This window comes from Spermophilus citellus (assembly GCF_964194105.1).
Source record: "Spermophilus citellus genome assembly, chromosome: 5".
Taxonomy (NCBI): Eukaryota; Metazoa; Chordata; class Mammalia; order Rodentia; family Sciuridae; genus Spermophilus; species Spermophilus citellus.
The window spans coordinates 24,245,089-24,262,100 of NC_138186.1; the positions used below are offsets into that span (position 1 = coordinate 24,245,089).

The following is a 17,012-nucleotide window of genomic DNA, read 5'->3' on the forward strand; positions in this document are numbered from 1 at the left end:
TGAGGGCAAAACTCAGCCCGAAGGGCACAGCTTTGCCTACGGGAAGAGAAGAAAATGGATCTCTAAGACCTAATTTTATTTCCTATTTCATTTTAATTTTTTCTCTCCCTTTTCCCTCTCTCTCTCCCCTTCCAAGTTTTACTGCTCTTTCCATTCTCCTCTATGCTATCTATCTCCCTCTCCTTCTTTCTTTTCAAGAGCACCTACCTTCCCCTTCCCCCCAACTTTCATCCCAAGCATTACGTCCTCCATTTCGCGAAACTGTCTAAATACAAATAGGTGTGTGCCCTCCCCCCGCATCTGCAAGGTAGCCGGACCTGCAACCCACCAGCAGGTCAGGCCCAGAACCTGGGAGTGGCAGAGCCGCCTCACGCGCCTTCAAGGTAGGCGCACCTGCTACCAACCAGCAGAACAGGCCCAGCGGCCTGCCGATGTGGTAGGCACAGTGCCCCAATTGGAGGAGGAGCAGACCCCTGCCCGCGCCTGCGCGGGAGACTTTGCAACTATACAAGAGTAATACAAATATATAGGGGGAAAATTCAATAACACAACAGTCTCAGTAAGCAGAAAGAAACGCGAACAGTATGAAGAGACAAGGAAAGAAAGGACCACAAGCAATGCAGGTCAACTCAACGTTAGAAGAGGTAATATCTGCAGCAGATGGAATGTCAGATAAAGAATTCAGGAGATACATGCTTCAGATGATCTGGAGTCTCAAGGAAGACATTAGACAGCAAAATCAGACAATGAAAGATCTCTTCAAATAGACAAAGCAATCATGAAATTCATATGGAAAAACAAAAGACCCAGAATAGCAAAAGCAATTCTAAGCAGGAAGTGTGAATCTGGAGGTATAGCGATACCAGAGGTCAAACTGTACTACAAAGCAATAGTAACAAAAACAGCATGGTACTGGTACCAAAACAGGCGGGTGGACCAATGGTACAGAATAGAAGACACAGAGACTAATCCACAAAGTTACAACTATCTTATATTTGATAAAGGGGCTAAAAGCATGCAATGGAGGAAGGATAGCATCTTCAACAAATGGTGCTGGGAAAATTGGAAATCCATATGCAACAAAATGAAACTGAATCCCTTTCTCTCGCCATCCACAAAAATTAACTCAAAATGGATTAGGGAGCTAGATATCAAATCAGAGACACTGCGTCTGATAGAAGAAAAAGTTGGCTACGATCTACAAATTGTGGGGTCGGGCTCCAAATTCCTTAATAGGACACCCATAGCCCAAGAGTTAACAACAAGAATAAACAAATGGGACTTACTTAAACTAAAAAGTTTTTTCTCAGCAAGAGAAACAATAAAAGAGGTAAATAGAGAGCCTACATCCTGGGAACAAATCTTTACCCCCCACACCTCCGATAGAGCCCTAATATCCAGAATGTACAAAGAACTCAAAAAATTAAACAATAAGATAACAAATAACCCAATTAACAAATGGGCCAAGGACCTCAACAGACACTTCTCAGAGGAGGACATACAATCAATCAACAAGTTCATGAAAAAATGCTCACCATCTCTAGCAATCAGAGAAATGCAAATCAAAACCACCCTAAGATACCATCTCACTCCAGTAAGATTGGCAGCCATTATGAAGTCAAACAACAACAAGTGTTGGCGGGGATGTGGGGAAAAAGGTACACTTGTACACTGCTGGTGGGGCTGCAAAATGGTGAGGCCAATTTGGAAAGCAGTATGGAGATTCCTGGGAAAGCTGGGAATGGAACCACCATTTGACCCAGCTATTGCACTTCTCGGACTATTCCCTGAGGACCTTAAAAGAGCACACTATAGGGATACGGCTGCATCAATGATTATAGCGGCACAATTCACAATAGCTAGACTGTGGAACCAACCTAGATGCCCTTCAATAGATGAATGGATAAAAAAAAATGTGGCATCTATACACAATGGAGTATTATGCAGCACTAAGAAATGACAAAATCATAGAATTTGCAGGGAAATGGATGGCATTAGAGCAGAATATGCTAAGTGAAGCTAGCCAAGCCCTAAAAAACAAATGCCAAATGTCTGCTTTGATATAAAGAGAACAACTAAGAACAGAACAGGAAGGAAGAGCATGTGGAAAAGACTACAGTAAACAAAGACGAATGGAGGGAGAGAAACGGAGAGAGAAGGGAAAGCATATGGAAATGGTAGGAGACCTTCAAGGATACATAAAATTATAAGAGGCTATGAGGGGCAAGGGGGAGGGAAAAAAAAGGGAGAGAATTGAATAACAGCAGGGGAGGTAGAGAGGGAAGATGGGAGGGGAGGGGAGGGGAGGGGGGATAGTAGGGGATAGGAAAGGTAGCAGAATACAACAGACACTAATATGGCATTATGTAAAAATGTGAATATGTAACAGATGTGATTCTGCAATCTATATTTGGGGTGAAAATGGGAGTTCAAAACACAATTTGAGTCTAATGTATGAAAGATGATATATCATGAGCTATGTAATGCTTTAAATAATCAATAAAAAATTTAAAAAAAAAGAAAGATCTCTTCAACAATGAAATACATAAACAAATCCAGGAAGCAAAAGATCAACTATACTGGGAGATAGAGGTTATAAAAAACAAACAAACAGAAATCCTAGAAAGGCAGGAAGCAATAAACCAACTTAAAAACTCAATTGAGAATACTACCAGCAGAGTAGAACACTTAGAAGATAGAACATCAGACAATGAAGACAAAGTATTTCAACTTGAAAAGAACATAGACAGCTCAGCAAGACTGTTAAGAAACCATGAGCAGAACATCCAAGAAATATGGGATAACATTAAAAGACCAAACTTAAGAGTCATTGGGATACAGGAAGGCACAGAGCTCCAAACCAAAGGAATGAGCATATATTCAATGAAATAATTCGAGAAAACTTCCCAGACTTGAAGAATGAGAGAGAATCCCAAATCCTAGAAGCCTACAGGACGCCGAATGTGCATAATCATAAGAGATCCACACCTAGACACATTATAATGAAGATGCCCAACATACAGAATAAGGAGAGAATTTTAAAAGCTACAAGAGAAAGGAAGCAGATTACATTTAGGGGTAAACCAATCAGGATAACAGCTGATCTCTCAACACAGACTTTGAAAGCTAGAAGATCCTGGAATAACATATTTCAAACACTGAAAGAAAATGGGTTCCAACCAAGAATTGTGTATCCAGCAAAATTAAGCTTCAGGATGGAAGATGAAATTAAAACCTTCCACGATAAACAAAAGTTAAAAGAATTTGCAGCTAGAAAACCATCTCTCCAAAAAATCCTCAGCAAAACATTACAGGAAGAAGAAATGAAAAATAAAAATGAAAACCAACAGTGGGAGGTAGGACAGTAAAGGGGGGGAAATAATCAAAGAGGAAAACAAACCATATTCAGTAACATAAATAAACAAATATGGCTGGAAGGATAACCCATATCTCAATAATAACCCTGAATGTTAATGGCTTAAACTCACCAATTAAGAGACACAGGCTAGTAGAATGGATCACAAAACATGACCCAACATTATGCTGCCTACAGGAGACGCATTTTGATAGGAAAAGACATAACATAGACTGAAGGTGAAAGGTTGGGGAAATCATATCACTCATATGGACTTCGGAAACAAGCAGGAGTGTCCATACTCATATCAAATAAAATAGATTTCAAGCCAAAGTTAATCAAAAGGGATAAAGAGGGACACTACATACTGCTCAAGGGAACCATACACCAACAGACATAACAATCATAAATATATATGCCCCAAACAATGGTGCAGCTATGTTCATCAAACAAACTCTTCTTAAGTTCAAGAGTCTAATAGACCACCATACAATAATCATGGGAGACTTCAACACACCTCTCTCACCACTGGACAGATCTTCCAAACAAAAGTTGACTAAGGAAACTATAGAACTCAATAACACAATTAACAACCTAGACTTAATTGACATATATAGAATATACCACCCAACATCAAGCAGTTACACTTTTTTCTCAGCAGCACATGGATCCTTCTCAAAAATAGATCATATATTATGTCACAGGGCAACTCTTAGACAATATAAAGGAGTAGAGATAATACCATGCATCTTATCTGACCATAATGGAATGAAACTGAAAATCAACGATAAAAGAAGGAAGGAAAAATCATGCATCACTTGGAGAATGAACAATAGGTTACTGAATGATCAATGGGTTATAGAAGACATTAAGGAGGAAATTAAAAAATTCTTAGAGATAAATGAAAACACAGACACAACATATCGGAATCTATGGGACACATTGAAAGCAGTTCTAAGAGGAAAATTGATTGCATGGAGTTCATTCCTTAAAAAAAGAAAAAAACAACAAATAAATGATCTCATACTTCATCTCAAAATCCTAGAAAAAGAAGAGCAAAATAACAGCAAAAGAAGTAGAAGGCAAAAAATAATTAAAATCAGAGCTGAAATTAATGAAATCGAAACAAAAGAAACAATTGAAAAAATTGATAAAACTAAAAGTTGGTTCTTTGAAAAAATAAATAAGATCGACAGACCCTTAGCCATGCTAACGAAGAGAAGAAGAGAGAGAACTCAAATTACTAGCATACAGGATGAAAAAGGCAATATCACAACAGACACTTCAGAAATACAGAAGATAATCATAAATTATTTTGAATCCTTATACTCCAAGAAAATAGAAGATAGTGAAGGCATCGATAAATTTCTTAAGTCATATGATCTGCCCAGATTGAGTCAGGAGGATATAGACAACCTAAACAGACCAATATCAATTGAGGAAATAGAAGAAACCATCAAAAGATTACCAACTAAGAAAAGCCCAGGACCGGATGGGTATACAGCAGAGTTTTACAAAACCTTTAAAGAGGAACTAATACCAATACTTTTCAAGCTATTTCAGGAAATAGAAAAAGAGGGAGAACTTCCAAATTCATTCTACGAGGCCAACATCACCCTGATTCCTAAACCAGACAAAGACACTTCAAAGAAAGAAAACTACAGACCAATATCTCTAATGAACCTAGACACAAAAATCCTCAATAAAATTCTGGCGAATCGGATACAAAATCATATCAAAAAAATTGTACACCATGATCAAGTAGGATTCATCCCTGGGATGCAAGGCTGGTTCAATATACGGAAATCAATAAATGTTATTCACCACATCAATAGACTTAAAAATAAGAACCATATGATCATCTCGATAGATGCGGAAAAAGCATTCGACAAAGTACAGCATCCCTTTTTGTTCAAAACTCTCGAAAAAATATGGATAACAGGAACATACCTTAACATTGTAAATGCAATCTACGCTAAGCCCCAGGCTAGCATCATTCTGAATGGAGAAAAATTGAAGGCATTCCCTCTAAAATCTGGAACAAGACAGGGATGCCCTCTCTCACCACTTCTGTTCAACATAGTTCTCAAAACACTGGCCAGAGCAATTAGACGAAAGAAATTAAAGGCTTAAAAATAGGAAAAGAAGAACTTAAATTATCAGTATTTGCAGATGACATGATTCTATACCTAGCAGACCCAAAAGGGTCTACAAAGAAACTATTAGAGCTAATAAATGAATTCAGCAAAGTGGCAGGATATAAAATCAACACGCATAAATCAAAGGCATTCCTGTATATCAGCGACAAACCCTCTGAAATGGAAATGAGGACAACCGCTCCATTCACAATATCCTCAAAAATAATAAAATACTTGGGAATCAACCTAACAAAAGAGGTAAAAGACTTATACAATGAAAACTACAGAACCCTAAAGAGAGAAGTAGAAGAAGATCTTAGAAGATGGAAAAATATACCCTGTTCATGGATAGGCAGAACTAACATCATCAAAATGGCGATATTACCAAAAGTTCTCTATAGGTTTAATGCAATGCCAATCAAAATCCCAATGCTAAGCAGGAAGTGTGAATCAGGTGGTATAGCGATACCAGACTTCAAACTATACTACAGAGCAATAGTAACAAAAACAGCATGGTATTGGTACCAAAACAGGCGGGTGGACCAGTGGTACAGAATAGAGGACACAGAAACCAACCCACAAAACTACAACTTTCTTATATTTGATAAAGGGGCTAAAAGCATGCAATGGAGGAAGGATAGCATCTTCAACAAATGGTGCTAGGAAAACTGGAAATCCATATGCAACAAAATGAAACTGAATCCCTTTCTCTCGCCATGCACAAAAGTTAACTCAAAATGGATCAAGGAGCTTGATATCAAACCAGAGACAAGGCATCTGATAGAAGAAAAAGTTGGCTACGACCTACATACTGTGGGGTCGGGCTCCAAATTCCTCAATAGAACACCCATAGCACAAGAATTAATATCTAGAATCAACAAATGGGACTTGCTCAAACTAAAAAGTTTTTTCTCAGCAAAAGAAACAATAAGAGAGGTAAATAGGGAGCCTACATCATGGGAACAAATCTTTACTCCTCACACTTCAGATAGAGCCCTAATATCCAGAGTATATAAAGAACTCAAAAAATTAGACAATAAAATAACAAATAACCCAATCAACAAATGGGCCAAGGACCTAAACAGACACTTCTCAGAGGAGGACATACAATCAATCAACAAGTACATGAAAAAATGCTCACCATCGCTAGCAGTCAGAGAAATGCAAATCAAAACCACCCTAAGATATCATCTCACTCCAGTAAGATTGGCAGCCATTATGAAGTCCAACAACAACAAGTGCTGGCGAGGATGTGGGGAAAAGGGTACACTTGTACATTGTTGGTGGGACTGCAAATTGGTGCAACCAATTTGGAAAGCAGTATGGAGATTTCTTGGAAAGCTGGGAATGGAACCACCATTTGATCCAGCTATTCCCCTTCTGGGTCTATTCCCTAAAGACCTAATAAGAGCATGCTACAGGGACACTGCTACATCAATGTTCATAGCAGTACAATTCACAATAGCAAGACTGTGGAAGCAACCTAGATGCCCTTCAATAGACGAATGGATAAAAAAAAATGTGGCATTTATACACAATGGAGTATTACTCTGCATTAAAAAATAACAAAATTATAGAATTTGGAGGGAAATGGATGGCATTAGAGCAGATTATGCTAAGTGAAGCTAGCCAATCCCTAAAAAACAAATGCCAAATGTCTTCTTTGATATAAGGAGAGTAACTAAGAACAGAGTAGGGAAGAAGAGCATGAGAAGATGACTAACATTAAACAGGGATGAGAGGTGGGAGGGACAGGGAGAGAGAAGGGAAATTGCTTGGAAATGGAAGGAGACCCTTAGGGTTATACAAAATTACATACAAGAGGAAGTGAGGGGAAAGGGAAAAATAATACAAGGGGGAGAAATGAATTACAATAGAGGGGGGTAGAGAGAGAAGAGGGGAGGGGAGGGGAGGGGGGATAGTAGAGGATAGGAAAGGCAGCAGAATACAACAGACATGAGTATGTCAATATGTAAATCAGTGGAAGTGTAACTGATGTGACTCTGCAATATGTATACGGGGTAAAAATGGGAGTTCATAACCCAGTTGAATCAAAGTGTGAAATATGATATATCAAGAACTATGTAATGTTTTGAACAACCAATAAAAAAATAAAAAATAAAATAAAAATAAAAAAAAAAGTGAATGTAGAGAGAAATATTTCTTTTAAAATATTGAACTAAGAGTATTGTCATTCAACACTCTTTCCTTGAAACTCTGTGAAATCAAGAAAAAGGATAAAATGGCAAAAAGGAAACTTTATTTTCATTATAACAATAAGATGTGCCATACTTGAATTCCAAGATATTAAGCATTTGAGTCAGATGCTACAAATTTGGAGAAAAATAATGGAAGATGCTAAGAACTATTCATATAGCCTTTAAATTTTTCCCACAAAATACTGCCATGGAAAAAGGCCGGAAATACCCTTATCAATACCTGCTGCTGCACTGCAGAGTGGCAAGAGAGTTGCTAAAGGCCAGTATTATTGTCTATGGCACAAACTCCTGGCAGAGGGACACTGCAGATCATGGGTCCTGGGTGAAGGTGGAGCAATTGCTAATTTCCAGATAATACTGCAGCAATCCTGTGATGTATGGGCCATTCTGTAAGCCACACTACCCAGCAAAATGCTGAGAAACTTTGGCAGCCATGTCCTGGGCCAAGGTTGGAATGAGTTTGGTAAGAGGTCTTGGGAGCAGTCTACAGTGAAGCCACAGGTAGCCTCAGTGCACTTTCCTGTTCCTTCTGATAAATTTTTGAGCACAGCCAGCCTTGTTCAAGTGTAGTAATAATTAGGAAGGTGCCACCCAAATATTTATACCTTATGGCAGAGAGGGTGAGGGAGTGAGGAGAGAACTGTAAGAAGAGAAGAAACATCATTGAAGCAGATGAGCAACACCCATCAAGAGGCATTATTCAAAGAGGAATACATAGCCAAGGAAGTGTTGTATACCTGTAATCACTGCAGCTCAGGAGGAAGAGACAGGAAGATCACAAGTTCAAAGCCAACCTAAGCAACTCAGCGAGACCCTGTCTCTACGTAAATTTTTTTTTAAAGTTGGGGGTGGTGCTGGGGATGTGTCTCAGTGGTAAAGCTCCCCTGGGTTGAATTCCTGGTACAAAAACAAAAACCAAATTTAAAGGGCTGGCATGTGCTCAGTAGTTAAGCGCCCCTGGGTTTAAACCTTAGTACCAAAACAACAGTAACAACAAAACACTTACGTCCCTGAGCTCAGGTCATTATTCCATATAGACTCAAAGAAATTATAGCTAACAGGTTTCTGATAAGTTTACTTAGAGCCAAGGTGGGGAAATTACAGTCTATGGGCTTTGTAAATAGTGTTTTATTGGAGTAATTTGTTTCTATCCTGTCTATGTCTGCTTTGTGCTGTATCATCAGAGCTGAATACTTAGGAGAGAACATGTGCCCATAAGCCCAGAATGTTTACTGTCTGACCATTCAAGAAAAAAGTTTGATGTCCCCTGGATTAAATAAAACTATGTAAAGAAATATAAAGCAATCTGGTATTGATCAGGAATTATACAGAAGAGAAAAAGGAAATGATATTGTATTAGCTGCAAAATTTAAAATAAATGTTTTTGAAACAATCATGTGTAAACAGCCTTGAGGAATATGAATATGTGAGGAACTCACATAAAATAATATGAGAAAAAAACATTAAAACAACTAAATAGGAGATGATAGATATAGAAGACACAACAACAGAGATACAACATATGCGTAATTGATGTGCCTGAAAAGAAATAGAATAGAAGAGATAAATATACTCAGAGTTAAAAAAAAGTAACTAGATTATATTATACTAACTGTTCTGTTAACTAAAATAACTAGGATCTGCCTTCTAAAAGAGCAGATGTCCCAGAAAAAAAATTGTTTAGAATAATTAACACACAACTAGGAGCTTTTGGGTTTTATATTGTTTTCAGGAAAGAAAAAATGAAACCCAACTTTGGATTTTGGACTGGTATGGATGGCTAGAATAAGGATAAAGGTCAGGGTCAGTTTTTATGTAGTCTCTTTCTTTCAGTATGTGTGATATCAACGTGGAATGATACACTAACAGCAAAAATACAAGCAGCAAGGGCTATATAGCTTTCTAAATTGTATTGTGTTATTTTGATGCTTTTATTAATTTATCATCTATAAGCTTTGCCTATTCAGTAACTTTTTATCTTTAAAATGTCTGGAAGACCTTTTATGAAAGGAATCCACATGTCACAGTGTTTTTGTCCATGAAGAAAACAAACACATGGAGGGCTCCATAAGTCCAGACTCTGATTCTGTGCTGTTTGATTTAATCAATGTCATTTTATTTGTTTTGATAAGATCATTTTATTCTTATTTCCCAAAAATGTCAGAGTAGAAGTACTCTCCCAGGCTTATCCTGAGACCCATCTACATGGGTCCCACCAAGTCTAAGGCCTGGCCTTCCACAATACCCCTTTGAGGTGCTGACCTAAACTATATATTGTAGGCCAACATCATGAAAATAGTGACTGGATACTGTTTAACAATGCAGTGTGTGTGAGTGGACACACTTGGCATCCTTTATCTGGAACTTTCATTTCCACGGGTTCAAATTCACTTTTTTGTTTGTTTGTTTGCGGTACCTAGGACCTTGTGCATGCTAGGCAAGCATTCCACCACTGAGCTATAACCCTAGACCCCATGATTTTTGTCAGAATTATTTCATAGACTTTCCCCTCTGAAAAAGAAAAATTTACATATACATATATGTGTATATATAGTTGTATTTTAAAATTTGTTTTTATGACAGAAGCATATAAAGCACGAAAGCACAAGGCTAAAAAAGCAGCAATCAAATACACATAGTTAAACATAACCTTGATTAACAAATCTTGTTATTCATGGATGCCAGCTCAGTTAATAAGTGTTTGTGGTTTGGATACTGAACTGCAGGTTAATGGCAAGGTAGAAGCAATTGTAGAATCTAGACTTTTAAGACAAACACACATCACACCCCAAAAGGCATGCATGGAATCAGGTGTAGTCAGTCGGCTGTGGTGATGTACTTTGGGTGTTCTCCTTCAGTGGTCCAGCTGTGAACAGCCACCAGAGCTGGCGACTTATCACCAGGGGCCTCCAGAGCCACTTCCGCATTCATCATTTGATCCTATGAATAGGAGAATGTGAGAAGGGTGTTTGTATTTTAAAGTTTTCACATTAAAGTTCTATTTTGATCTCTATTAGATTTGTAGAACAAAATGGATTAATTATGTAGTTACAAGAGAGCATGTGTACAAGTCTAACTAACATTTATATCTATCTCAACCTGGTCATCCAATATCAATCGAATGGAGTCAGATTTCCCTTAATCCTCGTGTGTCTTAAAAGTACAATGTGATATGAAAACTGCATTGTTCATTTGCCATTGAGAGACATTTTTATGTTGAAGAATCTGAAGCTCTGGTACATTCCTTAACTGATTTGCTTCCCTCCCTGTGGGATGGATAAAAAGGCCTGGGATTTTTTTCATGCACACTGGTAATCAGGTCAGGACTAAAAGTAAATAAGTATCTGAGGAAGTGGATAAGTCAGTCACATCCTTAAAGGGCACCAAAAGAATGTGGGAAGACTCCGTCCTTTTCCTCCTTGATTCCTTGAGAGACAAAGAGAGAAGACTGACATCTAAAACATGTAACCTCAAAACCCCTTCTCCAGTCAGAAGCCAAAGCTGGGTGGCGATTTGGTCAGACTGTGGCCTGGCTACGTCATGGGTCATGTGGTCCAGCATGTGAACAGGAAGGTGAGAATGGGTGAACTTTTGCCTCAGTTGTGCCATCCATCAGAGAATAAATGGAGCAGATCAACGTATGCAGCTGTACACTGAGGCGAGTGGCCGAGTCCCCCTCACAAGGGGCCTTTGTCTCCTGAACATGATCTGGCATTATGATGGGGACACATTCACCCTCAGCTCTGTGGCAAATTACTAACCCATTATCACACCAGAACACAGGATCATTTATCTTCTAATCCAGAGTGTCACCTGTTCTTCATTTACCAGTCAATAACCATTAATTATGCTCAGTGGAAATTTAAACAAAGCCCTTTCCCTCTGTTAAAACCAGTAAACTATTCAGTAATAACAAATAAATCTGGAATTGTATATCCTTTCTCTTCCCATTCCCAGACTGGAGTCTGGCAAAATATGAACCCCAGAGGAAATGCCTAGAAATTGATAGGTCAGAGGCCACAGATAGTCTGATGGAAAAGAAAAGGGCGGATTCTTGGCTCTTGCTCTTGTGCAACAGAGGCTCCTACTAATCTTCAGATTCCTGCCAGGGACTGGGTCCCACATTTAGAGTGATTCATCACTGATGGTACCTGTGTTTCCTCCTCTCATTTTTACCAAGCCCTTCTTTTGTTTCACATGACTAAAAACAAGATTTTTCTGTGAGTACTCTACAACAAAGTGTTCCTAAAGAAATAAAATCAGCTGAGTAGTCCTGAAAGACCTATTTGAAATGTTATTTTTAGAATGGAAATTTGAGTCAAATACATTTAAATGAATTTACCCTTTTACATCTAATCCCTCTGAAAAATATTCAAACAGAAATTCTACCCAGAAGCATAATTTAATTTTTCCTAAAGTATTTAATTTTTCTTATTGTATTGAATCCGTCCCATTTATTGATTCTTGATGTGACTTCTTGTACTTTAGGAGTCTTGTTAAGGAAGTCAGATCCTAGGTCGATGTGGTGAAGATTTGGGCCTAGTTTTTTTTTTTTTCTATGAGGCACAGGGTCTCTGTTCTAGTGCCTAAGTCTTTGATCCACTTTGAGTTGATTTTTGTGCAGGGTAAGAGATAGAGGTTTGATTTCATTTTGCTACATACATAAGATGAGTTTGGAAGGGTTCCCTCCTTTTCTATTTCATAGAATACTTTGAGGCATATTGGTGTTAATTCTTCTTTGAAAGTCTTGTAGAACTAAGTTGAGAATCCACCTGGTCCTGGGCTTTTCTTGGTTGGTAGGCTTTTGATGGTATTTTCTATTTCGTTACCTGAAATTGATCTATTTAAATCATTTCTGACCTCCTCATTCTGTTTAAGCAGATCATACGTCTCTAGAAATCTGTTGATGTCTTCAATATTTTCTATTTTATTAGAGTATAAATTTTCAAAATAGGTTCTAATTATCTTCTGTATTTCATATGTGTCCATTGTGATATTTCCTTCTTCATCTTGTATTTTAATAATTTGAGTTTTCTTTCTTTTTCTCTTCATTAACATGATCAGGGGTTTATCTATTTTATTTATTTTTTCAAAGAACCAACTTTTGTTTTGCCAGTTTTTTCTTATGTTTCAGTTTCATTGATTTCAGCTCTGATTTTAATTATTTCCTGTCTTCTGCTTTTGGTGTTGATTTGTTCTTCTTTTTCTAGGGCTTTGAGATGTAGTGTTAAGTCACTTATTTGTTGACTTTTTATTCTTTTAATAAATGCACTCAATGCAATAAACTTTCCTCTTAGTACTGCCTTCATTGTGTCCCAGAGATTTTGATATTTTGTATCAGTGTTTTTATTTGCCTCTAAGAATTTTTTTATTTCATTCCCCTTTTTTTTAGTTGGGCATAATACCTTTATTCTGTTTATTTATTTTTATGTGGTGCTAAGGATCGAACCCAGGGCCTCACACATGCTAGAAGAGCGCTCTACCGCTGAGCTACAACCCCAGCCCCATTCATCATTCAACTGTGTATTATGTAGTCTCTATTTGTCACAGTAGCTTTCTATTTTTTATTTAACATTGATTTCTAATTTCATTCCATTGTGGTGGCCTGTGACAGTTGCCACCAATCAGTATCTCAGAATGCTACTGTATTTTTGCCCAACCAGATTCTTTGTTCCTCTAAGAAATTATACCTCAGTTATACCTTCATATTGATCACAGTATGGAAATTGAGCACCTGACTATGAACCTGAACCCCCGCATTCTGGTTTTTGTTGCCTGTCAGACAACTTTTTAAAATAGTAGCATTTTCTGTTGTTGATTGTTTCTTCATTAATGGTCCTTGTTTATATTGCTTTTTTGATGGTTAAATTTTCAAATTTTATTGTTAAGAAATGAGTCTCTATTTTTGATGATTTATTGGATTTGGTTTATAATCTGGGTTTAAATACTTTTTTCTTGTCTGCCCTTTCTGACATGCAAGAAAATTAGACAAGGCTTTTGAAACTGTTTCTTCATACACATACTATAAAAAAGGTTATTTTCACAGATATTATTAGATATCATGTTCCTTTAAGTTGAGTTCAAAGAACTGCTACATGAAAATCTTCTACAGTGTTTAAGATTAAAGATTCCTTCTGAGTCCATGCCTCTGTGACTAGACCCAGGCATTCATACCAAGATGTTCCCCAAATATTTCTGATGTGCATTAAATTGTAACAATCATTGTAGAGGTTAGACTATTGTAGTAAATTTGCACTCCTTTTCTAACTGCACATGGCCATATCTGATTATATGCATTTGACAACATTGTATTCCCAAAGTGGCCATTGAGTATGACCTTCAGGTGAACTTGCCTCTCTCTCTCTAGGCTATGTGGCTGATGTTGCAGAACGATGAGCCAGAAGACTTTGTCATAGCAACTGGAGAGGTCCATAGTGTCCGTGAATTTGTCGAGAAATCATTTTTGCACATTGGAAAAACCATTGTGTAAGTACACCTGAGGTTGATTGCTGCTTGTTCAGAGACATTTTCTGGTAGGTGTGCACACAAGTCTGCTCTTCACTGTGGTTTTGTTTTCTTATCTTCCCTTTCACTCTCATAAAATCAGAACAGAAGGTTTCCATGTAGGGCATTGCATGCAACCCCATTTACATTGAATGTCAGCTGCTTGTCAGCATTTAAACCTAGTCTCTTCCTAATTTCTTTTATCTCTCTTATTTTTAAATGTTTTTAATTTTTAATTTTAATTTTATTTTAAAATTTTTTTATCACAGTGTAAATACCATCTTTTAATATGATTCTACTGGGTCTAATTGTACTCTTTCTAGACCAATGTGATAATAATTCCCCACATTTTACTACTTCCATCATATATTTTTTAAATTTGAAACCATCAAAAGCTTACAGAAAGGCTTCAAATACATTATAGTCTCCTTTTCTCTAAACCATTGAGGGTAAGTTGTAATCTGGTGCCCAATGATCCTGAACTGGTGTGTGCATTTCCTAAAACAAGATATTCTTCTGCATAAACACAATACAACCATCAAACTCAGGAAATTCACAGTGATGAATTACTCCTATCTAATCATCAGATCACATTTGAGTTTTGGCAGTTTAGCTGATGCTCTACTTTATACCAAACCGATTCAGTTTATAATCATGTACTACATCTACATATTGCATTATACAAATGTTTAAGTCATATTTTATTAGTTGAATATTTGAAAGATGTGTGGGAAATCATTACAGATGAAATTTTTATTTTTAATGATTTTTTAATTGTGCTAAAATATAGGTAACATGGAATTCATCATTTTAATCATTTTTTTGCATTACAATCCTTATTACACATATAGAGCACAATTTTTTGTATCTCTGTATATAAAGTATGTTCATGTCAATTTATGCCATTATACATGTACTTTTTTGCATTACAATTCTTAATACACATATATACCACAATTTTTCATATCTCTGTCATTTTAATCATTTTTGAATATACAGTTTGGTGGTATTAATTACCTTTACATTGTTGTTTAACCATCACCACTATCCATTTTCAGAATTATTTCATCATCCTAAAAAGAGAAATTTGATAACCATTAAATAGTAATTCTTCTTTCCTTAGTTCTGATAACCTCTGTTCTACTTTCTATCTCTATGAATTTGTCTATTCTAGGTACCTCATATGAGTGGAACCAACAGTAGTTGTCCTTTTATGACTGTCTTATTTCACTTAGCATAATGTCTTCAAAGTTCATACACACTGTAACATTTAACATCTTTTTAAAGACTGAATAATATTATTTTGTGTATATACCACATTTTATTGGTTCATTCATTAGTTAGTGGATACTTTTGGCTTCTGTGAAAAATGCTGCTGTGAATATGTGTTCACGAATATCTATTTGAGTCTCTGCTTTTGATTCTTTTGGATCTGGGTTTAGGAGTAGAATTTCTGAGTCATATGGTAATTCTGTGTTTAAGTTTTTGAGGAACCACCAAACTATTTTCTAAGATTCATTTTTGAACCATAAGAAAGGATTTCCACTTCTAGCTATAATTGAATAAAAAAACTAGATTTAATCTTTTATCTTTAAAAACCTAGGAAACTAGACAAAATACATGAAATAATTGTTTCAGATACTGGATGGCAAGCAATATGGGATTGAGATCTCTGATAGAAAATAAATGAATTAGAGGAGCTCTGTAATCACCCTGTCCTGCTCTCTCCTTGGGAGTACAAGGAGGAAGCAAGGAGAACCCCAAGCTTAGAACAACTCTCCTTCTGAATTGAGGAGGCAGAGATCATAATTCATAGTCAGAGGGACCTGGACATTATAGGACAGAATTCTAGAGAGAGGGGATCTATATGGAACAGAGCTCCAGAAATCTACATAGAGGTCCTCTTAAGTCTTCACTTAATAATAATAAGAGGCATGTGTGTAAGAAATGCCACAAGGGATGAAGGAAGATGGCGGCAAAGGGAGTGGAGGTGCTTCAGAATCTAGTGTACAGATTTCCATTGCGCGAGGTTCGGCTGCGGGGGCTCGGTCGCGGGCGATTTCTCCGCACGGAGGATCGCATTGCCTGATCTGCAGACCGCCCCCCAGCTGGAGTTTGCGGCGCGCGCTGGGAAGCAGCGAGGTGCCAGAGTGGGAGTGCAGCGATGCGGATTCTGTGGGCTCCTGCCAGTGGTGCAATGGCCGTGCTTAGTGCTGAGTTCCGGCTTTGAGACAGAGGAGAGAAGCGGTCCAGTTTGATTCTCGACCACGGAGGAGGACAGCAGCCGCCATCTTGGAGAGCTGATGTAATCATCCCTGTTTTCTACTGATCTCAGCTCATTCAGCTACGGAACAGGTGATTTCAGGCTGGTATTTGCCTGCGTCTCGCAGACAGATCGCTCAGGCTCGGGGCTGGAGAACCTGTGGAGAATACTCCTTGGGGCTCGCTCCTGGCAAGGCATGTGCCAGGCTCTGAGCGGCCGGATTCTGGTTCCCCGGGCTGCTTTGGCCCAGGGCTGGGGAAACTGCGGAGACTGCGTGTTGAGGCCAGCTCCAAGTGGAGCGTGCGCTGAGCTTCGAGCGGCCGGGCTCTGGCTCCCAAGTTGCTTTGGCCTGGGGCTGGGGAACCCGCGGGGATCACTCCTTGGAGCCTGCTCCTAGTGCAGCGTGGCTGGGATCGGAGAGGCCAGGTTCTGGCTCCCGAAGCTGCTTTGGCCTAGGGCTGGGGAACCTGCGGTGACTGCTTCTCGGTTTGGGTCCTGCTGGGTGCTGTGGGGGCCAGGGGGGCAGAGTGGAG

The 17,012-nt window shown here is 38.2% G+C and overlaps 1 protein-coding gene across 1 annotated transcript in view; it reads left to right on the plus strand.

The window, feature by feature from the left end:
• Positions 1–17,012, plus strand: part of GMDS (GDP-mannose 4,6-dehydratase) — a 676,213-nt gene that overhangs the window by 525,548 nt on the left and 133,653 nt on the right. Inside the window, exon 8 of the mRNA XM_081295089.1 lies at positions 14,080–14,198. Within this exon, the coding sequence (XP_081151215.1) occupies positions 14,080–14,198 (119 nt within the window). The remainder of the gene's footprint in view (positions 1–14,079; positions 14,199–17,012) is intronic.